This window comes from Mustela putorius, unplaced genomic scaffold, assembly GCF_011764305.1.
Source record: "Mustela putorius furo isolate JIRA1106 unplaced genomic scaffold, ASM1176430v1.1 tig00000508_pilon_pilon_pilon, whole genome shotgun sequence".
In the NCBI taxonomy this organism is placed as follows: Eukaryota; Metazoa; Chordata; class Mammalia; order Carnivora; family Mustelidae; genus Mustela; species Mustela putorius.
The window spans coordinates 1,835,548-1,853,776 of record NW_025421402.1 but is presented as its reverse complement, the minus strand read 5'-3'; the positions used below and the strand labels follow the sequence as shown (position 1 = coordinate 1,853,776).

The following is an 18,229-nucleotide window of genomic DNA, read 5'->3' as shown; positions in this document are numbered from 1 at the left end:
ACCCCCCATCCCCATTCTCCCAGAACCTCCCAAACCATCCTTATAACCTGCCTCACCCCCTGGCCCAATTCTCCCAGGGCCTCCTAAGCCATCCCCATACCCCGCCTCACCCCCCACCCCCATTCTCCCAGAACCCCCCAAACCAGCCTTATAACCCACCTCACCCCCTGGCCCAATTCTCCCAGGGCCTCCTAAGCCATCACCATACCCCGCCTCACCCCCCATCCCCATTCTCCCAGAACCTCCCAAACCATCCTTATAACCTGCCTCACCCCCTGGCCCAATTCTCCCAGGGCCTCCTAAGCCATCCCTATAACCTTCCCCAGCCCCTGTCCCCATTTTTCCAGGACCTCCTAAGCCATCCCCATCCCCTGCCTCACCCCCCACCCCCATTCTCCCAGAATCCCCCAAACCAGCCTTATAACCTGCCTCACCCCCTGACCCAAGTCTCCCAGGACCTCCTAAGCCATCCCTATAACCTTCCCCAGCCCCTGTCCCCATTTTTCCAGGACCTCCTAAACCATCCCCATCCCCTGCCTCACCCCCCAACCCCATTCTCCCAGAATCACCCAAACCAGCCTTATAACCTGCCTCACCCCCTGACCCAACTCTTCTAGGACCTCCCAAGCCATCCCTATAACCTGTACCTCCTGGCCCCATTTTCTCAGAACCTCCCAAGCCATCCGCATAACCTGCCTTATTCCCCATCCCCATTCTGCCAGAACCCCCCAAACCATCCTTAAAACGTGCCTCACCCCTTGATCCAATTCTACCAGAACCTTCCAAGCCGTCCCCATAACCTTTCTCACCCTTTGGCCCAGTTCTCCCAGAATCCCCTAAGCCATCCCCATGACCTGCCTCATCCTCTGTTCCCATTCTCCCAGAATGCCCCAGATCATCACCATAACCTACCTCATCCACTGATCCAATTCTTCCAGAAACCCCCAAGTCATCCTTATAATGTTCCTCACCCCCTGCCCCCATTCTCGCAGAACCCATTAAGCCATTCTTATAAGCTGTCCCACCCCCCATCCCCATTCTCCCAGATTCCCCTAAGCCATCCCCATAACCAGCTTTACCCCCCATCTCCATTCTCCCAGAACCCCCCAAACCAACCCTATAACCTGCATCATCCTTTGATCCAATTCTCTCAGAGTCTCTCAAGCCGTCACCATAACTTGTTTCACCCCCTTCCCCTATTCTCTTGGAACCCCCCAAACCATCCTTATAACCTATCTCACCCTTTGACCCAATTCCCCCAGAATCCCCCAAGCCATCCCCATAACGTGTCTCACTCCCCATCCCCATTCTCCCAGAACCCCCCAAACCAGCCTTATAACCTGCCTCACCCCCTGAGCCCATTTTTCCAGGACCTCCAGGGCCATCCCCATAGCCTGCCTCATCCCCTATCCCCATTCTACTAGAATCCCCTAAGCCATCCACATAATCTTTCTCACTCTTTGACCCCATTCTCCCAGAACCCCCCAAACCAGCCTTAGAACCTGCTTCACCCCCTGACCCAATTCTCCCAGGGCCTCCTAAGCCATCCCCATACCCTGCCTCACCCCCCATCCCCATTCTCCCAGAACCCGCCAAACCAGCCTTATAACCTGCCTCACCCCCTGACCCAATTCTCCCAGGGCCTCCTAAGCCATCCCCATACCCTGCCTCACCCCCCATCCCCATTCTCCCAGAACCCCCCAAACCAGCCTTATAACCTGCCTCACCCCCTGGCCCAATTCTCCCAGGGCCTCCTAAGCCATCCCCATACCCTGCCTCACCCCCCATCCCCATTCTCCCAGAACCCCCCCAAACCAGCCTTATAACCTGCCTCACCCCCCTGACCCAATTCTCCCAGGGCCTCCTAAGCCATCCCCATACCCTGCCTCACCCCCCATCCCCATTCTCCCAGAACCCCCCAAACCAGCCTTATAACCCACCTCACCCCCTGGCCCAATTCTCCCAGGGCCTCCTAAGCCATCCCCATACCCCCGCTTCACCCCCCATCCCCATTCTCCCAGAACCCCCCAAACCATCCTTATAACCTGCCTCACCCCCTGGCCCAATTCTCCCAGGGCCTCCTAAGCCATCACCATACCCTGCCTCACCCCCCATCCCCATTCTCCCAGAACCCCCCAAACCAGCCTTATAACCCACCTCAGCCCCTGGCCCAATTCTCCCAGGACCTCCTAAGCCATCCCTATAACCTTCCCCAGCCCCTGTCCCCATTTTTCCAGGACCTCCTAAGCCATCCCCATCCCCTGCCTCACCCCCCATCCCCATTCTCCCAGAACCCCCCAAACCAGCCTTATAACCCACCTCACCCCCTGGCCCAATTCTCCCAGGGCCTCCTAAGCCATCCCCATACCCCGCTTCACCCCCCATCCCCATTCTCCCAGAACCCCCCAAACCATCCTTATAACCTGCCTCACCCCCTGGCCCAATTCTCCCAGGGCCTCCTAAGCCATCACCATACCCCGCTTCACCCCCCATCCCCATTCTCTCAGAACCCCCCAAACTAGCCTTATAACCTGCCTCACCCCCTGGCCCAATTCTCCCAGGGCCTCCTAAGCCATCACCATACCCTGCCTCACCCCCCATCCCCATTCTCCCAGAACCCCCCAAACCAGCCTTATAACCCACCTCACCCCCTGGCCCAATTCTCCCAGGACCTCCTAAGCCATCCCTATAACCTTCCCCAGCCCCTGTCCCCATTTTTCCAGGACCTCCTAAGCCATCCCCATCCCCTGCCTCACCCCCCATCCCCATTTTCCCAGAACCCCCCAAACCATCCTTATAACCTGCCTCACCCCCCATCCCCATTCTCCAAGAACCCTCCAAGCCATCCTTATAACCTGGCTCACCCCTTGACCCAATTCTCCCAGAATCCCCCAAGCTATGCCTATAACGTGCCTCACCCCTTGCCCCTATTCTCCCAGAACCCCCCAAGATATCCCCATAACCTGCCTCACCCCTCATCCCCATTCTCCCAGAGCCCCCTAAATCATCCCTATGATCTGCCTTACCCAATGAACCCATTCCCTCAGGAGTCCCTGAATCTTTCCTATAGTCTGCCTCATCTACTGACCCCATCTCCCCAGAAACCCCAATACCATCCTTATAATATGCCTCACCCCCTGACCCCATTCCCCCAGACCCAAGACCCTTTGACCTTCCTCTATAAGCTGTTCTGCTTTCAATTTGCTGAGACCCTGGAATTCCTGATCCACCCCCATGACCAGGCACACCACCAGGCCCATAAGTTCCTTGGCTCTCAGAACTGGCTCCAGGATGAGGAGCCAGCGCCTTGGGGACCTTGGTATCATCCCAATGACCAGCTCCAGCTCCAGAAACCCTAGCACCAAGGCCCCTGGTCCCAACCCCATCATTCACTTTGTCCCCTGCCTTCAGATTCCTCGGCTCCATGGCTTCCCCAGGGCCCTCTTCACGGCTTCCTTCTCCAAAGGCCCCCAGAGCCCCTGAGGCTCTGAAGTCCCCGTAGTCTCCAGTCTGACCCCAAGGCCTTATTCTTCCAGAGACCCCTGGTTCTGCATCTGCATGTCCTTCCCCAACAGCCTCCATAGTTGTTGAGGCCCCGAGGCCACCTCTCCCCACAGACCCCGCTGTCCCAGGGCTCCCTAGGCCACCGCTGGAATGATGCCTTTTCCCAGGGCCAGCATCCCCCTGGACTTTGGATACATCTCTGGCCTCTGGAGGCATCCTGGCTTCATTGCTGGGCCCTCTATCATGGCCACCTGAGCCACTCTTGAGATTAGCAAGTCTCCCAGATCGCCGTATTGCAGGACCATCACTATCTCCGTTTCCAGACCACATTCCTCCAGGCACCCCTGAGCCATGTGTATAACCACCCCCTTTCTCAAACTCTGTTCCGCCAGGTGTCCCAGAGGCCACTCTGTAGCCAGTGCCATAACCGAATCCCATTTCTCCTGACACTGCTGAGCCGTCGCTATAGCCAGCCCCAGTTTCAGGACCTACTCCTCTAGCGTATTCTGTGCCATCACCATACCTAGATTCCATCCTCCCTGGACCTCCTAAGCCAACCTCATAGCCTGTCTTACCTCTGGGTCCTTTTCCTCTGGAGTTCCATGACCCATTCCAGAAATCTGGTTCAGAGCCCATTGTCCCTGGACCTTTTAATCCACCAGTGTCTCCTAGTGTCTTCCCAGAACCCTGAGCATCCAGGCTTGGAGACCCAATTAGCTTGTGGCTTCTGGCATCCACCCCCTGACCAGACCCCATCAGTCCAGCCCCCTGGGTACCACCCACACGACTTTCCCCATCCCCAGACCCCAAAAGTCCAGGCCTGTGGTGGGTCCCAGTTTTGCTGAAACTGGACCCTGTGTCATCCCAAGGATCTGTGGTCTCAGACTCTATTCTGCCAGCATCCTCTGCCCCCCACTGACCTGCTGGCCAACCTTGGGAATACTGGAAGCTTCCAGAGCCATCCTCTGACTCACCCAAGTCCCCTACTGTCTTCTGGCCCTCCCTTCCCCTGGGCCCCTGTAGGCCCTTCTCCCAGCCCCTGGGACCTCCTGGGCCTGTGGGGCTGGTTTTGTAGCCCTTTCCCCCACCCACAGACTTCCCTGGGCCTTGACCAGCTGTCTGTAGTGACCCCTCACCTTTGGCCTCAGGCCCCCCTCGTCCCAGGAGGAAACTTCTGCTACCAGATATTGATGATTCCTGGGAGTTCTTTCCTTTAGGTATCTGCCCTCGAGACTCCCCTGGCTCCCAGCAGCCCTCTTCTTCAGCATCATCAGCATCCATGCCTCTCTGAGAGCCCCAGGACTCAGGGCCTATGCCTGTCTTGGAGCTAGAAGCTCGTTCTCCAGGATACTCCTGGGCCCCAGGACCATCCGCCCCACTGCTGTCTCCAGCTTCCCCCAGGCCAGTCCCCCTGCCCCACACTGCCCTTGTGGCTCCTCTCTGTCTTCCCCTGCTCAGATCACCCCCTCCCTCCACCTCACCCAGGTTTTCCCCCTGCAAAATCTCTTCCATCACTCTCCCTTCTGACCAAGAGTCCATAGGACCAGACTGGGATCCCCTCAGGGCTGTCTTTCCTCTCCCAGGTCCCATATGAGCACTGAAGAGTTGCTCCTGGTTATGCCCGTCCAGGGGACTCTCGTGGTCCTCTCTGTACTCCTCTCCTTCCCTGCCGCTCCCCAGTCCTCCCACCTGAGGGTACCTGGACTCAGCTGCCCAGCCTCCTACTGTCCTACGGCATCCATCCCCATCACTGCCTGTGCCATGATCTTGCTGTTGAACTTCCATGAGACCCAAACCTGATTCCAGACCCTCTCCCTGTGCACAGGGGCTCCCGGGAAGGCTTCTGCCCCAGCCACCCTCTCTGTGGAGTTGATTTTCCCCAAGGGCAGTGACTGTGCCTCCCCCTCCTTCTAGAAAGCCCTTTCCTGTCTGCCCAGGGTCCCAGGCTAAGCCAGCTGCCCCATCACTCCCTACCAGGGAGTAGCCATGCCCACCAAGGCCACCTGTCTCTAGGTCATCTGTGAGCTGGAGCCCAGAAGCAGGCCTGGCCCCACTAAGGGAGCCCTCCAGCAGGCCCTGCTTTCTGGGTTTCCCTCCCTTGCCACTGATGCTCCTGGAATCTTCTGCTTCTGAGGTCTGGGCTCCTTGGGCTTGCTGCTGACGGTCAGCACTTGCAGTCAGAAGGCTTTTGTCTTTCCCTGTTTTGAGAAGAGGTCAATGCCCCCATTGAGAGACAAAAGAAAAGACCTGTTAAATTAGTCCAAGGCACCTGTCTGACCTCAACTGCTTTGCCTGACTCTCAGTTTCCCCAGCAGAGAAAAAGCTGACCATCTCAGAAGGAAGCCAGGGTATGCCGGCTTCCTGATAGATGAGTCCTATTGCCACCTCCCCCAGCCCTGTGCCCACAGACCACCGTGCCCTGCTATATGGTCCATAAGGACTTTTGGGAAAATACATAACCCAAAACTCACCTGCTTATCAAACTGCCACGAACAGTTGCATGATTTTTAAAAGAGCTATTTGCTCACCATCTGCCTTAAAAATGCCTACTAGTTGATGATTCTAGTTTCCTAGGATCACCTTGAACCCATATCTGTAGGGGATTTAAGGGTGTCCTTTGGTCTGACCCAGGTTCTCATCCATCCTGGATCAGAGCCAAGCCCTAGCCAGGACCCTCAGGCCACCTTGGATCTGTATTCCCAGAAGCATTCCTAGAGACCTACGGAGCCCAGACAGTGGAGGAGGACCGGGCTGCCCAGGAAGGCCCAGCATTGCAGTAAGTCAGGAATAGATCTCAGATCTATTAGATAGATCTCTTATCTATTAATAGATCTCTTCATTCTCAGAGACTGAAGGAATCATCAAAAGCAAATGACTGACCAAAGGAAGCCCCTGGCCCCGGCCTTTTCCATGCCCTTCTCAGCCCCAGACTCTTGTCTTGGTAGAGAGAGAAAGACAGAGGTATGAACCACTCACCTCCAACGACCAGCCAGGCAGTAGAGCTGTGGAATCCAGTGCCCAGTGAGTAAGGGCCCATGTCTGACAAATGGGCCCCCCTGACTACCAGCCGGTGGGTCAGCCCATCAGGGGACACAAACACTTCGTATTTGTCGCTGGGTTGGAGGGGCCGGTGCCGGAAATTCCAGGCGGCATGGGGGCAGGGGCTGGAGAGAACACACTCGAAGACAGCATCGCCCTGCTCTTCACAGTGAGCCTCAACCAGCGGGACCACCACTCTGGAGGGGATGGCTGTTGGGAAAGCAGGAATGGGGACATTAGCTTGGCGGCGTAACCCAGTGTGACCTGACACAGCACAGCCAGGAGCTCAGGAGCCCAGGTTTAGAGCAGCTCAGCCGCAGACCTCCTGTGTCACCTGGGGTAGGTCACCTCCTTACCCCAGGTGACAGTTCCCAACATAAAATGAGGGCTTATAACGAGGTTATGAACTGTAAGACCGTTCTCAGCTCTGGAATTCCATGATCCTAAATCCAGAGATTAGGTCTGGGGGTAAGATGGATATATGAAGAAAAGCGATGTGCTGACAGTCATGGTCTCTTGTGAATCCTAGGACCACCTCCCAGATAGGTATTATTATTTCTTTTTTACAAGTAAGGAAACCAAGTCTTACCCAACTAAGAGGCAGCCCAGGCAGAATTCACACCCAGGTCCGGCTGAAACCAAAGTCCCTCGCCCCTTCCCCTATGCCATGCCATTTCTCAGCTTTTCAAAGCCCTGTCCAGGCGTACCAGGCCTGCTGGAGATCTCATGCCCTCTTTCTTCCTTAACATTGACTTAGAAGGCACAGAAGGCAGGGAAGGAAGACTTCTGTTCAGGGCACAAGGGTGCTGCACCTGGGTGTGGCTTCTTACTGGGGAGTGTGGGAGGGGGAGTCTGCAGCAGAAAAGAGTGGGGCTGTGGCTAGAGCCTGTGAAATTTGTCTGGATCGGATCTGGAGATTGAATCTCTGCTGCAGAAGGTCTGTAAGCAGGGCCACGGCACAGACACTATGTCTGCGGCTGGAACCCAGGAGGGCCCAGCTCACCACCAAAAGAACATAGACCTCAGACCCAGACCTCTGGAAAGCAGAGATCATTTCAGTGTAACCACGTGGGTGTGCATTCTGCTCCCTTACAGTCTTTGCAAGGCAGGGCGGGGGGGGGGCACATTTATCTTCCACTCTCCACCCCTCCAATCCCCAGCTATGGCACCAACATGGGCCCCCTCCTAACAGATCTCCTCCGCTCCAGCTTCTGCAGGGGGAAGACCACCCACCGCTGGCATCCAGTTCCGTGGAGAAGATTTCAGCATCCTCCACCTTGACCTGGTAAATGCCGGCATCCTCAGCCTGCAGGTCCCGGATCTGGAACTGATAGCGCTTCCCCAGCCGCCGCAGACAGTGCTTGGTCTGGTTGTCAAGGCTGTAGGGGACCATCTCACCATCCTGAGGCAGAGAAAGGAAGAGGGAGGCTCAGGGCCTCCGTGGGTCCCCAGCACCTCCTGCTCCGACCCCCTTTGGGCAGTTTTCTCCCACAGGCCCCTGGCACCAGACAACATTGCTGCAACCACAGAGGAGATGGGGAGGGGGCCAGGGGCAGGGGTGGAGAGCAGGGCTCAGAGGCTTTGAAAACAGGGAGGGGAGGGTGGTCCCTGACTCTGACCATGAAGTGAATAATTGGCAAGTGTCCTGAGAGAGACACCTGAGACACACTCATTTTCAGAGGGGAACAAGAGAGCCATCAGGTATTTTCAGAGCTCCACAAAACCAGTAATCCATGCACATGCCCCCTTTAGCTAAAGCCTAAATATATTTGTTTCTTGCCAGATATTAACAACTCACCTTTGGTTGCCTACTGTGTGCCAGGCCCTGGGTTAAGTACTTGGGGCACAACAGTGAATAAAACAAAGATTCCTGCCCCCCAGGGAGCTAAAATTCTAGGAGGGACACAAATAACACATATCATAAGCAGACCATATAACCTATATTAGAAAGACAAGTAGGGAAAAAAGAGAGAGGAGGATATGGATTCAGGGATGCAGGGTGGGGTAGGGGGGGACACAGCAGTGTCAGACAGGGCGGTCAGGGGACATCTGGGTGCGGGTGAGGGAATTAGCTGTGTGGATACAAGGGAAGACGGTGCCAGGGAGCAGGACCAGCTAGAGCCAAGAAACAGATGCAGGGGGGTGGGGGTGCACTTTCTTAGAATCCTTAGAATCTAAGAATCCTCGGGCCCTGACTAGGGAACTGGTTTGCTCAGTGAGAGTAAGAGGAGTCTGTGAAATGTCCACACCACAGTTTGACTTCCCTCCAATCAGGAACTCCAGGGGAGGCAAGGTTCATCGTCTGTGCGCTTGAGTTGCTCCCAGAGGGGAATCCAAGGGACCCATAGCTCCTACCCCCAGGACCAGGAGCCTCCCTGTCAGATCCCTCCTCCCTCAAAGACTCCTCCGGCCTCACCTTATACAGGTAAACCTTGCTCCCGGGATCCTTGAGATCCAGCTCCAGATCAAATCTTGCGATCCCCTCCTTGCTGACCTTGATGTGTCTTAAGTTGGAGACGGTGTTAACGTACTAGGAAAGACAAACATACCAAGGGATCGCTCTGAGCTCTCTCTTTGGGGCACTCCACACTCCCCAGCCCCCCCCCCCATGTCTCACTCAAGCATGCATTTGCCCATTTTACAGGTGGGAAGAAGTTTTCCAAGATGAGAGATATCAGGTCAGGAAGCAAAGTGAGAAAGGACCCCAGGCGTCCAGGTTTTCCGAGAACACGGTAGGGCATTTCTGTTCATCTACTCTTCCAGGCAATAAAAATTAGTTGAGCACCTACTATGGGCAAAGCCCTGTGTTAGGGTCAATGAGAAAGCTTAGAGGACAGAAAACTAAGTCCCAGGATATTTGATGAACCACCTTCAAGGTGATAAAATACTATTTTCAGGATGGGGAAAACTAGTTGTTTTGCATTTCCAGAAGACGAATTAGACATGCTATAGTTAAGTTAGACCCAGGAAAGAACTTCCTATACAGTTTATAAGACACTGGGATAAGCAGACAATGCTGAAATCCCCTCTACTGGAAGCCTTTAGAAATAAGACAGGCATCCAAAGTCTGGGGAGGATGACAGCGGACAGGAAGCCCTTGCCAGGCATCAGGCACTATTAAGTAAAGCGCAGTTAAGTGCTTTAATTATATTGCCTAGTTCATCCTCTCCCTGATCCAAAGGGGCAGGTACAACTGTAACACCCATTTTGCAGATAAGGAAATCAAGACACGGAGGCCCTAACTTTCCCAATGCCCCGGATTTTAGTATCTGAGCCAGATTTTGAAGCCAGAACGTTGACTGGAGGCCTGGGTCCCAGCCACAGGCGGCCCTGGAGGTGGGCGGCGGGCCGGCCCTGCGTGGGGCCCAGCTCCGGGTGGGGGCGCCCGCGAGGCGGCGGCCGGGCGGAAGCACCTGCGCCATCTTGTCCTCGTGCTCCTTCCGCATCTCCTTGAGCTTGCGCAGCATGCCGCGGTAGTCCACGATGCCGTACTTCAGGCAGATGCGCTCGTAGTCCTTGCGGTCGGCGGTCATCAGAAGCTGCCACACCTGCTCCAGGTCCACCTTTTTCTTGGCGGGAGGCGGGGCCCTGGGGAGCAGGGCGGGCAGGTCAGAGGCCAGGGGAGCCCCAGCGGAGCCTCAGGAGCTGGTCCCCTGGACCTGCCACCCTGAGAGGCTGTGGGGAGCTGCCCTCTCTGCACTAGAGGAAAGGGATGGGATGGAGGGAGTGGGGGAAGGGAGCTGGGCCCTGGGCCTGAGCTCTGTCGGGACACGGGGGACCCAGAGATGGGCAAGGGTGGCCTCCCCTCTACCCCCCACAGTCCGAACTTTTAAGGGGAGAAACTCCATTCCTAACACCTTGTACTGTGGACTGCTCAGAAAGATTGGGGGGGGGGGTGTCACATTATTCTGTTACCTTAATACTTTTTTTTTTTAAATCATGGTTCTAGTGGAGCACCCCATTTTAAAAATGAGTTAGTCAAGACCCAGAGAGGAATGAGGATTCATTCAAGGACACATTGCTTAAAGGGAACAGAATATAGGGTCAGTGCTCGTCTCTCCTCCTGCTGGCTACCCGCAGTCTAGCTTTCTAGCCAGCCGAGGGGAGAGCTGGCTCATGGACATAGCTGGGGAGCCTCCAGCCCTGCCCCTGGACAGGCCCACACCCACCTCTTTTTCAGAAGATTTCGGTAGTCCATCAGCTCCTTCTTGAGGTCTAGAAAAGGACCAGCAATGAGGCCCCAAGCCCAGGGGGAGATTTCAAGGGGTTAATGCAGGGCTTTTCTGTGGCAATGGGAGTTGGGGGGTGTCAGGGGGTGCAGTCAGAGGACCTGTGGTCCACAGCTGACAACCGAGCCTTTGGATGGTGCTCTCCTGTGGACCAGTGATGATCCGTAACGTGTTGGTAGGGGCTTGGCCAAGTCGGGAGCACCAGGAGTGGAGTAGCCCGTTCCCCCAAACCCAAGAAGATTTCTGGCAACCCTTTCACCTACCCTCCTGGGGCTCCTTGTGCCTCTTCCGGTTCTTCCGAAAGCCAACTGGATCATCAGGAGGAGAGGAGGGAATTAATGTGGGCAGATAGGGAGAGAAGCAAGACACCCTGAGGGTCTTCCTGAGAACCAGCTGAGTGCCACGGCCCTGTCCTTCCCACTGTCCACAAAGGCAAGGCAACAGCTCAGCAAGAGGGTCTGTCCATCATAAGGACAGGGCAGGGCAGAGGGTCTGTCCATCATAAGCTTTGATACCCAGAGCCTTCGTGTGACTGAGGTGGAGCTGACCTGGTTGAGGGAGCCGGCTATCGTGTCTGCAGTGGTGGGCGGGGGGAGTGGCAGAAGCGAGAGCAGTGGCTGTCCCATGTCCCCCAGGAGCTGCCATTTCAGAGTACGGGTCGGATGTTGCCCAGGAAGGCCGACACTGCTGTTTGGCTGATCCTGCAGCCATTCCCAGTCCTTGTCTTCATCACCCGCTCCCACTGGTGGGAAGGAGGCTGGAAAGCTAACTCCTCCCCTTCCCAGCTGCCCTGGGCACCAGGAGTGGCCATGTGACACAGGTCTGGTCAATGAGATACAAACGGAGGTATCCAACGTGTTTCTGAGAAAACTTCTGCTTTCTTTATAAAAGGGCCTGCTGTACCTGGGGCCACCTCTTTCCCCTTCTTCCCACCTTGAACATGGATTCGGTTTGGATCCCCAGCAGCAGTCTTATGACCGTGAGGCTCTAAGCCAATGTCTTTGGGTGACAGCTCAGCGAGATAGGAAGCGTCTGGTTGGCCCGTGACAGCGCTGAGCTGTGATTTGAGCCCTGGACTCTAACCTTAGGACTCCTCATCATGTGACATAATCAAGTGTCTTTATTTCTTGGGCTATTCATAGGGTTTTCTGTTACTCGTAGGCAAAAGCATAAGCCATCGAAAGACTAGATCCACTTTCTCAAGAGATATGCCCCTTCCTGTTATTGTACGTCAACGATTGATTTAAAATTTGGAAACCCTGCAAGTCAAGACAAACCAACAACCTCCCTGCCCCCCATGTCTGAGCAAGGATTTGGCCTTCATATGACCTGTCTGCCCCTCTGATGTAGCCTGGATAAGATATCCTCCGTAGAGTGGAGAAATCGGGCCTAGAGAAGGAAACGAAGCCCGCTGAAGGAGTTAGCAAATGGTCAGGCCCAGAAACCGAGCTTGAGGTCCCGCCCTCACGCCGCAGGGTTAAGAGAATATCCTTCAGAGCTCCTGCAGCGGGCATCTGCTGAGCGAGCGCCTTTTAGACCACATGCAGACTCTGCGTGTGAGTGGGTGAAGCCAAGGGCCCTGGCACCAGATGGGACAGCGGCCTTGCTGTCCCTCTCTCCTTTCACCCCACCAGCTGCCCCACCTCTGAGGCCTCGGAGGGCTCTCTGAGGAGAAAGCCGGGGCTAGCACCCCAAGCGCCGATGAGGGAAGGGGACAAGCCCACCTTCGATGACCAGGAGCCTCGTGGAGCACGTGGCCTCGCCGTAGACATTCACTGCAGTGCAGCGGTACAGGTCCGAGTCCTCGCCCGTCAGCTTGTTGATCTGCGGAGAGGCCCAGGCCAGGGGAACAGGGCTAGTGCTGCCCCCTTTCTCGCCTTATGAGACATGGCTAGAGGTCTATCAGGATGGATAAGACATAGCCCTTTCCTTACAGAGCCCACAGTCTTCATCAAGGAATCAGACCCCAAAACAAAAAGCGGGGGGTGACAGGGAGTGGATGTACCGTTGCCAGGTTGGGGGAGGGCATTTTGTCCAGCAGAGGTAACCTGGTGACGCAGAAAGAGATGGCTTTTTGGTGTCAAATGGGTCTGGGACTGCATATCGTCTCTGTCGTGGAGTATGGGCTGTGGGACCTGGGATAAATTACCTAACCTCTCTGATCCTTACTTTTTTATAAGGTGAGGATAATAATACCTCCAAAAGTAGTGAATGGTCAGGAGTAAATGATATAGTCTCTGTCAAATGTTTAGCCCAAAGTTCAGCACAGAGTGGGTGTTCTGTGACTCATAGCTCTAATTATTACTAATATTGGCCGGCGGGGATAGAGAACCCCCTGGAGGCCAAACACTGGCGAGATACTTTACATAAACTTTTCATACCCATGACAACACTGCGAAGTACTATTATTACACCCCCACCCCCACCCCCGCCGCTGTCACAGGGGAGGAAACGGAAGTACGGAGAAGTAAGGAACTTGCCAAGGCCAAGATGGTGGGTCTGGGGTTGGAAGCCAGCCTGGGATTGTCAGACTCCAGCCTCTGCCACACGCCAGGGTATCAGCAGAGTACCCGCAGGCCTGGCGGGTCCCCACCCGGCTCTGGCCACCTGGGCCACAGGATGGAGCTGAGTGGGCCCAACCCCAACGGGGAGCATCTCGTAATCCTCTGGGTTCTGCAGGTCACCGCGGAGCCCTTCAAGGGCCCAGGGAAAGACTAGTAGACCTGGGTTGGGGGGTTGGAGGGGGCGGCCTATCTTACCTGTAGCACATGCTCCTTGCCACTGGGGGAGGAGGAGATGTGGTACTTGCTGGAGTTACTGAGGTGACCTTTGGTGCTCTGCCAATGGACCTCAGGCTGGGGCTCCCCACAGACCAGGGCCCGGAAGATGGCATTTTTCCCTGTGGCAGGAAAAGGTGGTCAAAAGATTGGCCACCTGGGGGAGGTGTGTACTCTGAGAGTGTACTCTCTTGAGACTTTAATTTGTTGTGTTCACGGCTCTAGAGGTTTCAACTGCCCATTCCAAGAAGCATGTCTGGCCTTGGCGCCCTGACTCAAGGACTCTTATGATGCCGGACAAAAAGCAGCAGTTTCTAGATGCCCAGAAGACAGACCCCCCACCTGGCTTCTGCATCCCAGAGTGTGGGCTCCTTGAGGAAAAGTTGTGGCTGGACAGTCCACGGTGGAAGGGAAGGCAAGCAGGGCTTGGGGTGGACGGTGCGTTTCTTTGCAAGGGTAGGGGAAGAGTCAGAAGGACTCTCCCAAGACTGGGGACGGGTCTTTTGGGAGTTCCATGTCCTCTCTCAAGGTGGGATGACCCCAAGACACAGGGTTCCAGCCTCAGGAAAGAGCCCAAGCTCTGTGTTTGGCATGGGAGGCTGGGAGCTTCCTACCCTCAAGAAATCCCTTGGGCTTCTGCCAGGAACATCTCCTGAGAGAGCAGCGCAGAGCGAAGACCAAGGGCCCTTCCCTGTGATGACAGACACTTGCTCATGACCTTTGTTTGTATTTTGAGTGAGGGCTTAGAGTCAGATTTAGAAAAATAAAGTGCTCTTCTTTTTCTTGTGCCAAAATGATGTAAATTGCAAGGTATTGTAGGAACCTGTGCTGGGAAAAGACCACCAGTTCTCACCCCTTCCCTCAAAAGTCTTTGCTCCCATCACTTTCCTGGGCACTCCTCTCATGAATCTCATTTTAATAACGTCTGCAGCAGCTGCCCAGAGCCTAGGTGCAGGGAGAGGAGCTCGGAAACACCACCACCTCTCCTGCTTCCCAGTGAGCAGCCCCCAGCCTTGTTTCCAAATATCTCTCGTTTCAGCGTACCATAGTGTATCTTCACTCCCTTTGCCCATTCTGCCCCTTAGGTCCCCCGCCCCTTCTGGGGACCCAGGAAGGCACCCCACAAGGAGAGGGAGATATGGTGTGGCCTGACGCTGGATAGGGGGTCCAGGAGGCAGGCTGGGAAGGATGGGACTGAGCTCCCTCCTTCAGGCTCTCAGCAGCTCCCCTCCCGGGTCTCACCTTCCTGCAGCGCCAGGGCAACGGGCTTCTGCTGGAAGTCTGGTGTGCTGCAGCCTTCGGGGATCTCCTCCACCAGCTGCCGGATGCTCACCCCATGAAGGGCGGACTTCCTGGGGGGCTTCTCTAGAAGGTGGGAGAAAGGGAGATGAACCCTCCCTACTCTTCCTAGTGGGTGGCCCTTTAATACAATGGAGCACTGACGGAAGAACCCAAGGAACATGAGCCCCTCCTCCCCATCCCACCATCGAGTGGGATTGTCTCCCACTGCTTCTGCCTATGAGCAGGGTTTTGGAATTTTCTGTGGATTCAGGTAGTGGTCCTCCAGCAGCGTGCATGGAGTCCCTGGGAAGTGGGCAGGGGCACCTAACGAAGACCCTGGGAACATCACTGGGGTAAAGCTGGAGAAGGGAGAATGGGAAGGGGCTCATATGGGGGAGCTGGGCATCCTTTATTCAGGCCAACAAGTTAAAACCCAAAGTCAAGACTAGAAAAACAGACAGATGAGTTCCCAAAGATCTCCAAGCCCTTCTCTGTCTCTATCCCATGAGGAGCACCAGTGAGGGACTGGGTGGGGGCGGGGGGCGGTCAGCTCTTCTCTCACCTGCCATAGTTTGGGTTCCTCTTTGGTTACTGAGGGTGGCAACTGATCTGCTGCGAAAAGAAGACAGAATTCCTTATGAGAGGTGCAGGCTGGTCTTACCTGCCCCCCCCCACACTGTCCATACATTGGCTGGTGTCTCGCCTGGGAGCTGGGCAGAGCTGCTGCACCCTGAGAGCTTGTCTAACTAACCCCACCTAATGGTACCAATCAGTGTCCTGCCAGTCCCTGCCCTGGGAAGACCAATTTCCCTGAGCCCGGAAGAGGGTGGGCTGCTGCTCGGTTGTACCTTTCCCAGGTAATGGAACCCATGGGGCTGAACCTGCAACCTATGCCGCTGGCCTGGCCTTTGGGTGGGTCTCTAGACCCAATGGGGGTGAGACACAGCCTCCCTGAACCTCAAGAAATCAAATGCCTATCATCTAGGATTTCTTTAGTGATTTTGCAACCTGTTCCCTCTTGACTATGGAATATCAGTTTTCCCTGGATATTCTCTGGAGCTCTTGGCTCCACCCCCAACTCAGATTTTCTAGCAGCGCCCAGCAGCCTTCTACCTCCCACCCTCAACCAATCTGGAATGCTTTTGATCACTGTGTCAGTGGGGGGAGAACCCTCAGTTGGCTGCTCTTTAGCTCTTCTTGACCCAGGCTGACAGGATCCTCATAAATCCATCCGCTCCCCTCCGAAGCCAGTGAGTTATGGCGTCAGGTGAACACAATGCCTTCCAGGCTCTCCCAGCCATCATCACCACTCTCTCCCCCTGATTTTCTCACAATTGCATCCCTCCATCATGGCTGCTGGGGAGTGCCACCCAGGGGAGAGAGGGGGCTTGGCTCTGGGCTGAGATGAGAGCCTTGATGAGGGCCATGACTTGGAGGGGGGTGGATTTCTTGAAAGAGTTCTCCAATAGTCCTACGTCCTGTGCGGTTGGCCCGGGGCCAACGGGTTCCATTTTGGAGACGCCATTCCCTGCCCAAAGAGCCTTGTGTTCAGGATAGAATCACACATGACAGAGCAAATTCCTCCCTCCGAATGACGCTACCATTTCACAACTGCCCACCACTGGCATTTCTGGCCTCAAGGTGTCCCATCTATAGCCCAGCGGCTGCCCCCCGGTGCGCTGGAATGCCATGGCGCGCCAACTGCGTTCTGGAGCGGTCACAGGGCTACAGCCGCCGCGCAGCAGGGAGTCAGGAGGGAGGGCGAGGATGGAGCGGCCACCAGCAGAGGAGAACGCAGCTGACTACGAGCGGTGGGAGCTGCAGGGGTCTGCGTCCCGTCTGTTCCCTGGTACCTCATCTCGCACCTGTCCACGATCCCTGCCCTGCTGTAATTTGAATTTAACACGGACACCTTAGCTGTCCTCTTCATCTTGCTCATCACCTCCGTCAGCCCCACGACCAGCTCTCAGCCCCTTAGTCTGCCATTCGCCACCCATGAGGTGTAATGCTAACACAGCTGCTCTCCCTCCTGCCTCCTGCCTGCAGGTCCCAGCTGAGAAGGGAGAGGGAAGCAGACCCCTCCGGGAACTTAAGGGTCTCATGTGAAGCCATCTCACCCTCTAGACCTCCATTCTCTTCAGGAAGCCAGATTCGGGACCGGGTTAGTGACAAATGGGCAAGAGGTCCACTTGGTTGGAGACTAGAGGGATGTGGTCTCAATTAGAGGGGCTGGGGAGGGAAACTCTCTCTTCCCATGATGCATTTCCCCTTTTGAGAAAAAACCCTAATGTTTCTCAGCACCAAACAGCAGCAGTGTCCTGACTTCAGCTTATCCCACCATGATTCTTAGCCCTGGCCCGCCCCCCCCAACCCAGTCCCCTGGTTCCTCCAGGACCCACAGCCACCAACCCCCGCACTCCCTGCCCCACCTGCCTTCATCTTGCGCCTGTGGGTAGCTGCTGCTCCCACTTTCCAGACTGGTAGGGTTGAGGCAGGAAGAGCCAAATGGGGTGGGTCTCAACTGTTTTGACCATGTTATCAATCAAGACGTCACAAGTCCTAGATCCGAGGTGCTCATTCTAGACAGCTAGACAGATTTTTAAACTGGTCGTCACTTCACACCCTAAGCCAAACAGTGCCTGGAAAATCAGAGCCAGGACAGAACCACCTGGATAAGACTCACTGAAGCTCTGTCTTCCAAATATCCTGGAGTCACTTAGAGGGGACTGAGCATGCACCCCATGGTATAATCAGCTGTTTAGAGCTCACTGTTCCCCCAAGCTGATCTAATGCCTGCTGTTCCCCTTTCCTGAGTAGAAAGTTAGAGAGCATTCCAGCATCTCCCATTTCTGCCCCGTGTAGGCAGCCAGGTGTGCAGTACCCACTTACCTGGTGCACTGCTGGCCTCCTGTCTGCTCCCTCCTCCCTGTTTCCAGCTGCTGCGCGCTGCCCAAGACTCTGAATGGACTGCTGGTGGACCGGCGGTGCTGGGAGCAGATGTAGGTCACTGCGGACTGCCCAGGCTCTCTTCGCCCCTCCCACTCACCCCTCCTCCCTCCTCCTGCTCTGGCCCAGGCTTGGCAGGGCAGGGCCCCCGCCCCAGGGTTAATGCTCTCGCCTCTGTTGAGGTCAGAGATGGAAGGGTCCTGTGACATTAGCTCATCCAGCTCCTCGGTTTGCAAAGCTCTAAGCTCTTAGCTAAACTGGCTTCGTTAGGTTTGTTCCATGGTGCCCGGTTTAGATAAGTGCTTTTAGCAGGGGTGGGGTACACCACCCAAAGCCCTAATTTTGCAGCTAAGCTGATCCCTTGAGACCCTTGACGCCGTAAGTCACACAAATACATAAAGCCACCTCCCCCCTTGGGAATCACAACCCCAAATGGCACCAAACAGGCAACAA

General features: G+C 55.5%; 1 protein-coding gene across 1 annotated transcript in view; it reads right to left on the bottom strand.

Moving 5' to 3' along the window:
- Nucleotides 1-17,800, bottom strand: part of IGFN1 (immunoglobulin like and fibronectin type III domain containing 1) — a 32,399-nt gene extending 14,599 nt beyond the window's left edge. Inside the window, exons 1-12 of the mRNA XM_045080993.1 lie at nt 17,720-17,800; nt 15,393-15,442; nt 14,792-14,914; nt 13,532-13,671; nt 12,497-12,596; nt 11,036-11,080; nt 10,713-10,758; nt 9,957-10,131; nt 8,960-9,073; nt 7,777-7,945; nt 6,481-6,753; nt 5,667-5,702 (exon numbers count right to left, since the gene is read on the bottom strand). Coding sequence (XP_044936928.1) covers nt 5,667-5,702; nt 6,481-6,753; nt 7,777-7,945; nt 8,960-9,073; nt 9,957-10,131; nt 10,713-10,758; nt 11,036-11,080; nt 12,497-12,596; nt 13,532-13,671; nt 14,792-14,914; nt 15,393-15,399 — 1,228 coding nt within the window. The 5' untranslated portion in view covers nt 15,400-15,442; nt 17,720-17,800. The remainder of the gene's footprint in view (nt 1-5,666; nt 5,703-6,480; nt 6,754-7,776; nt 7,946-8,959; nt 9,074-9,956; nt 10,132-10,712; nt 10,759-11,035; nt 11,081-12,496; nt 12,597-13,531; nt 13,672-14,791; nt 14,915-15,392; nt 15,443-17,719) is intronic.
- Nucleotides 17,801-18,229: the final 429 nt, after the last annotated feature.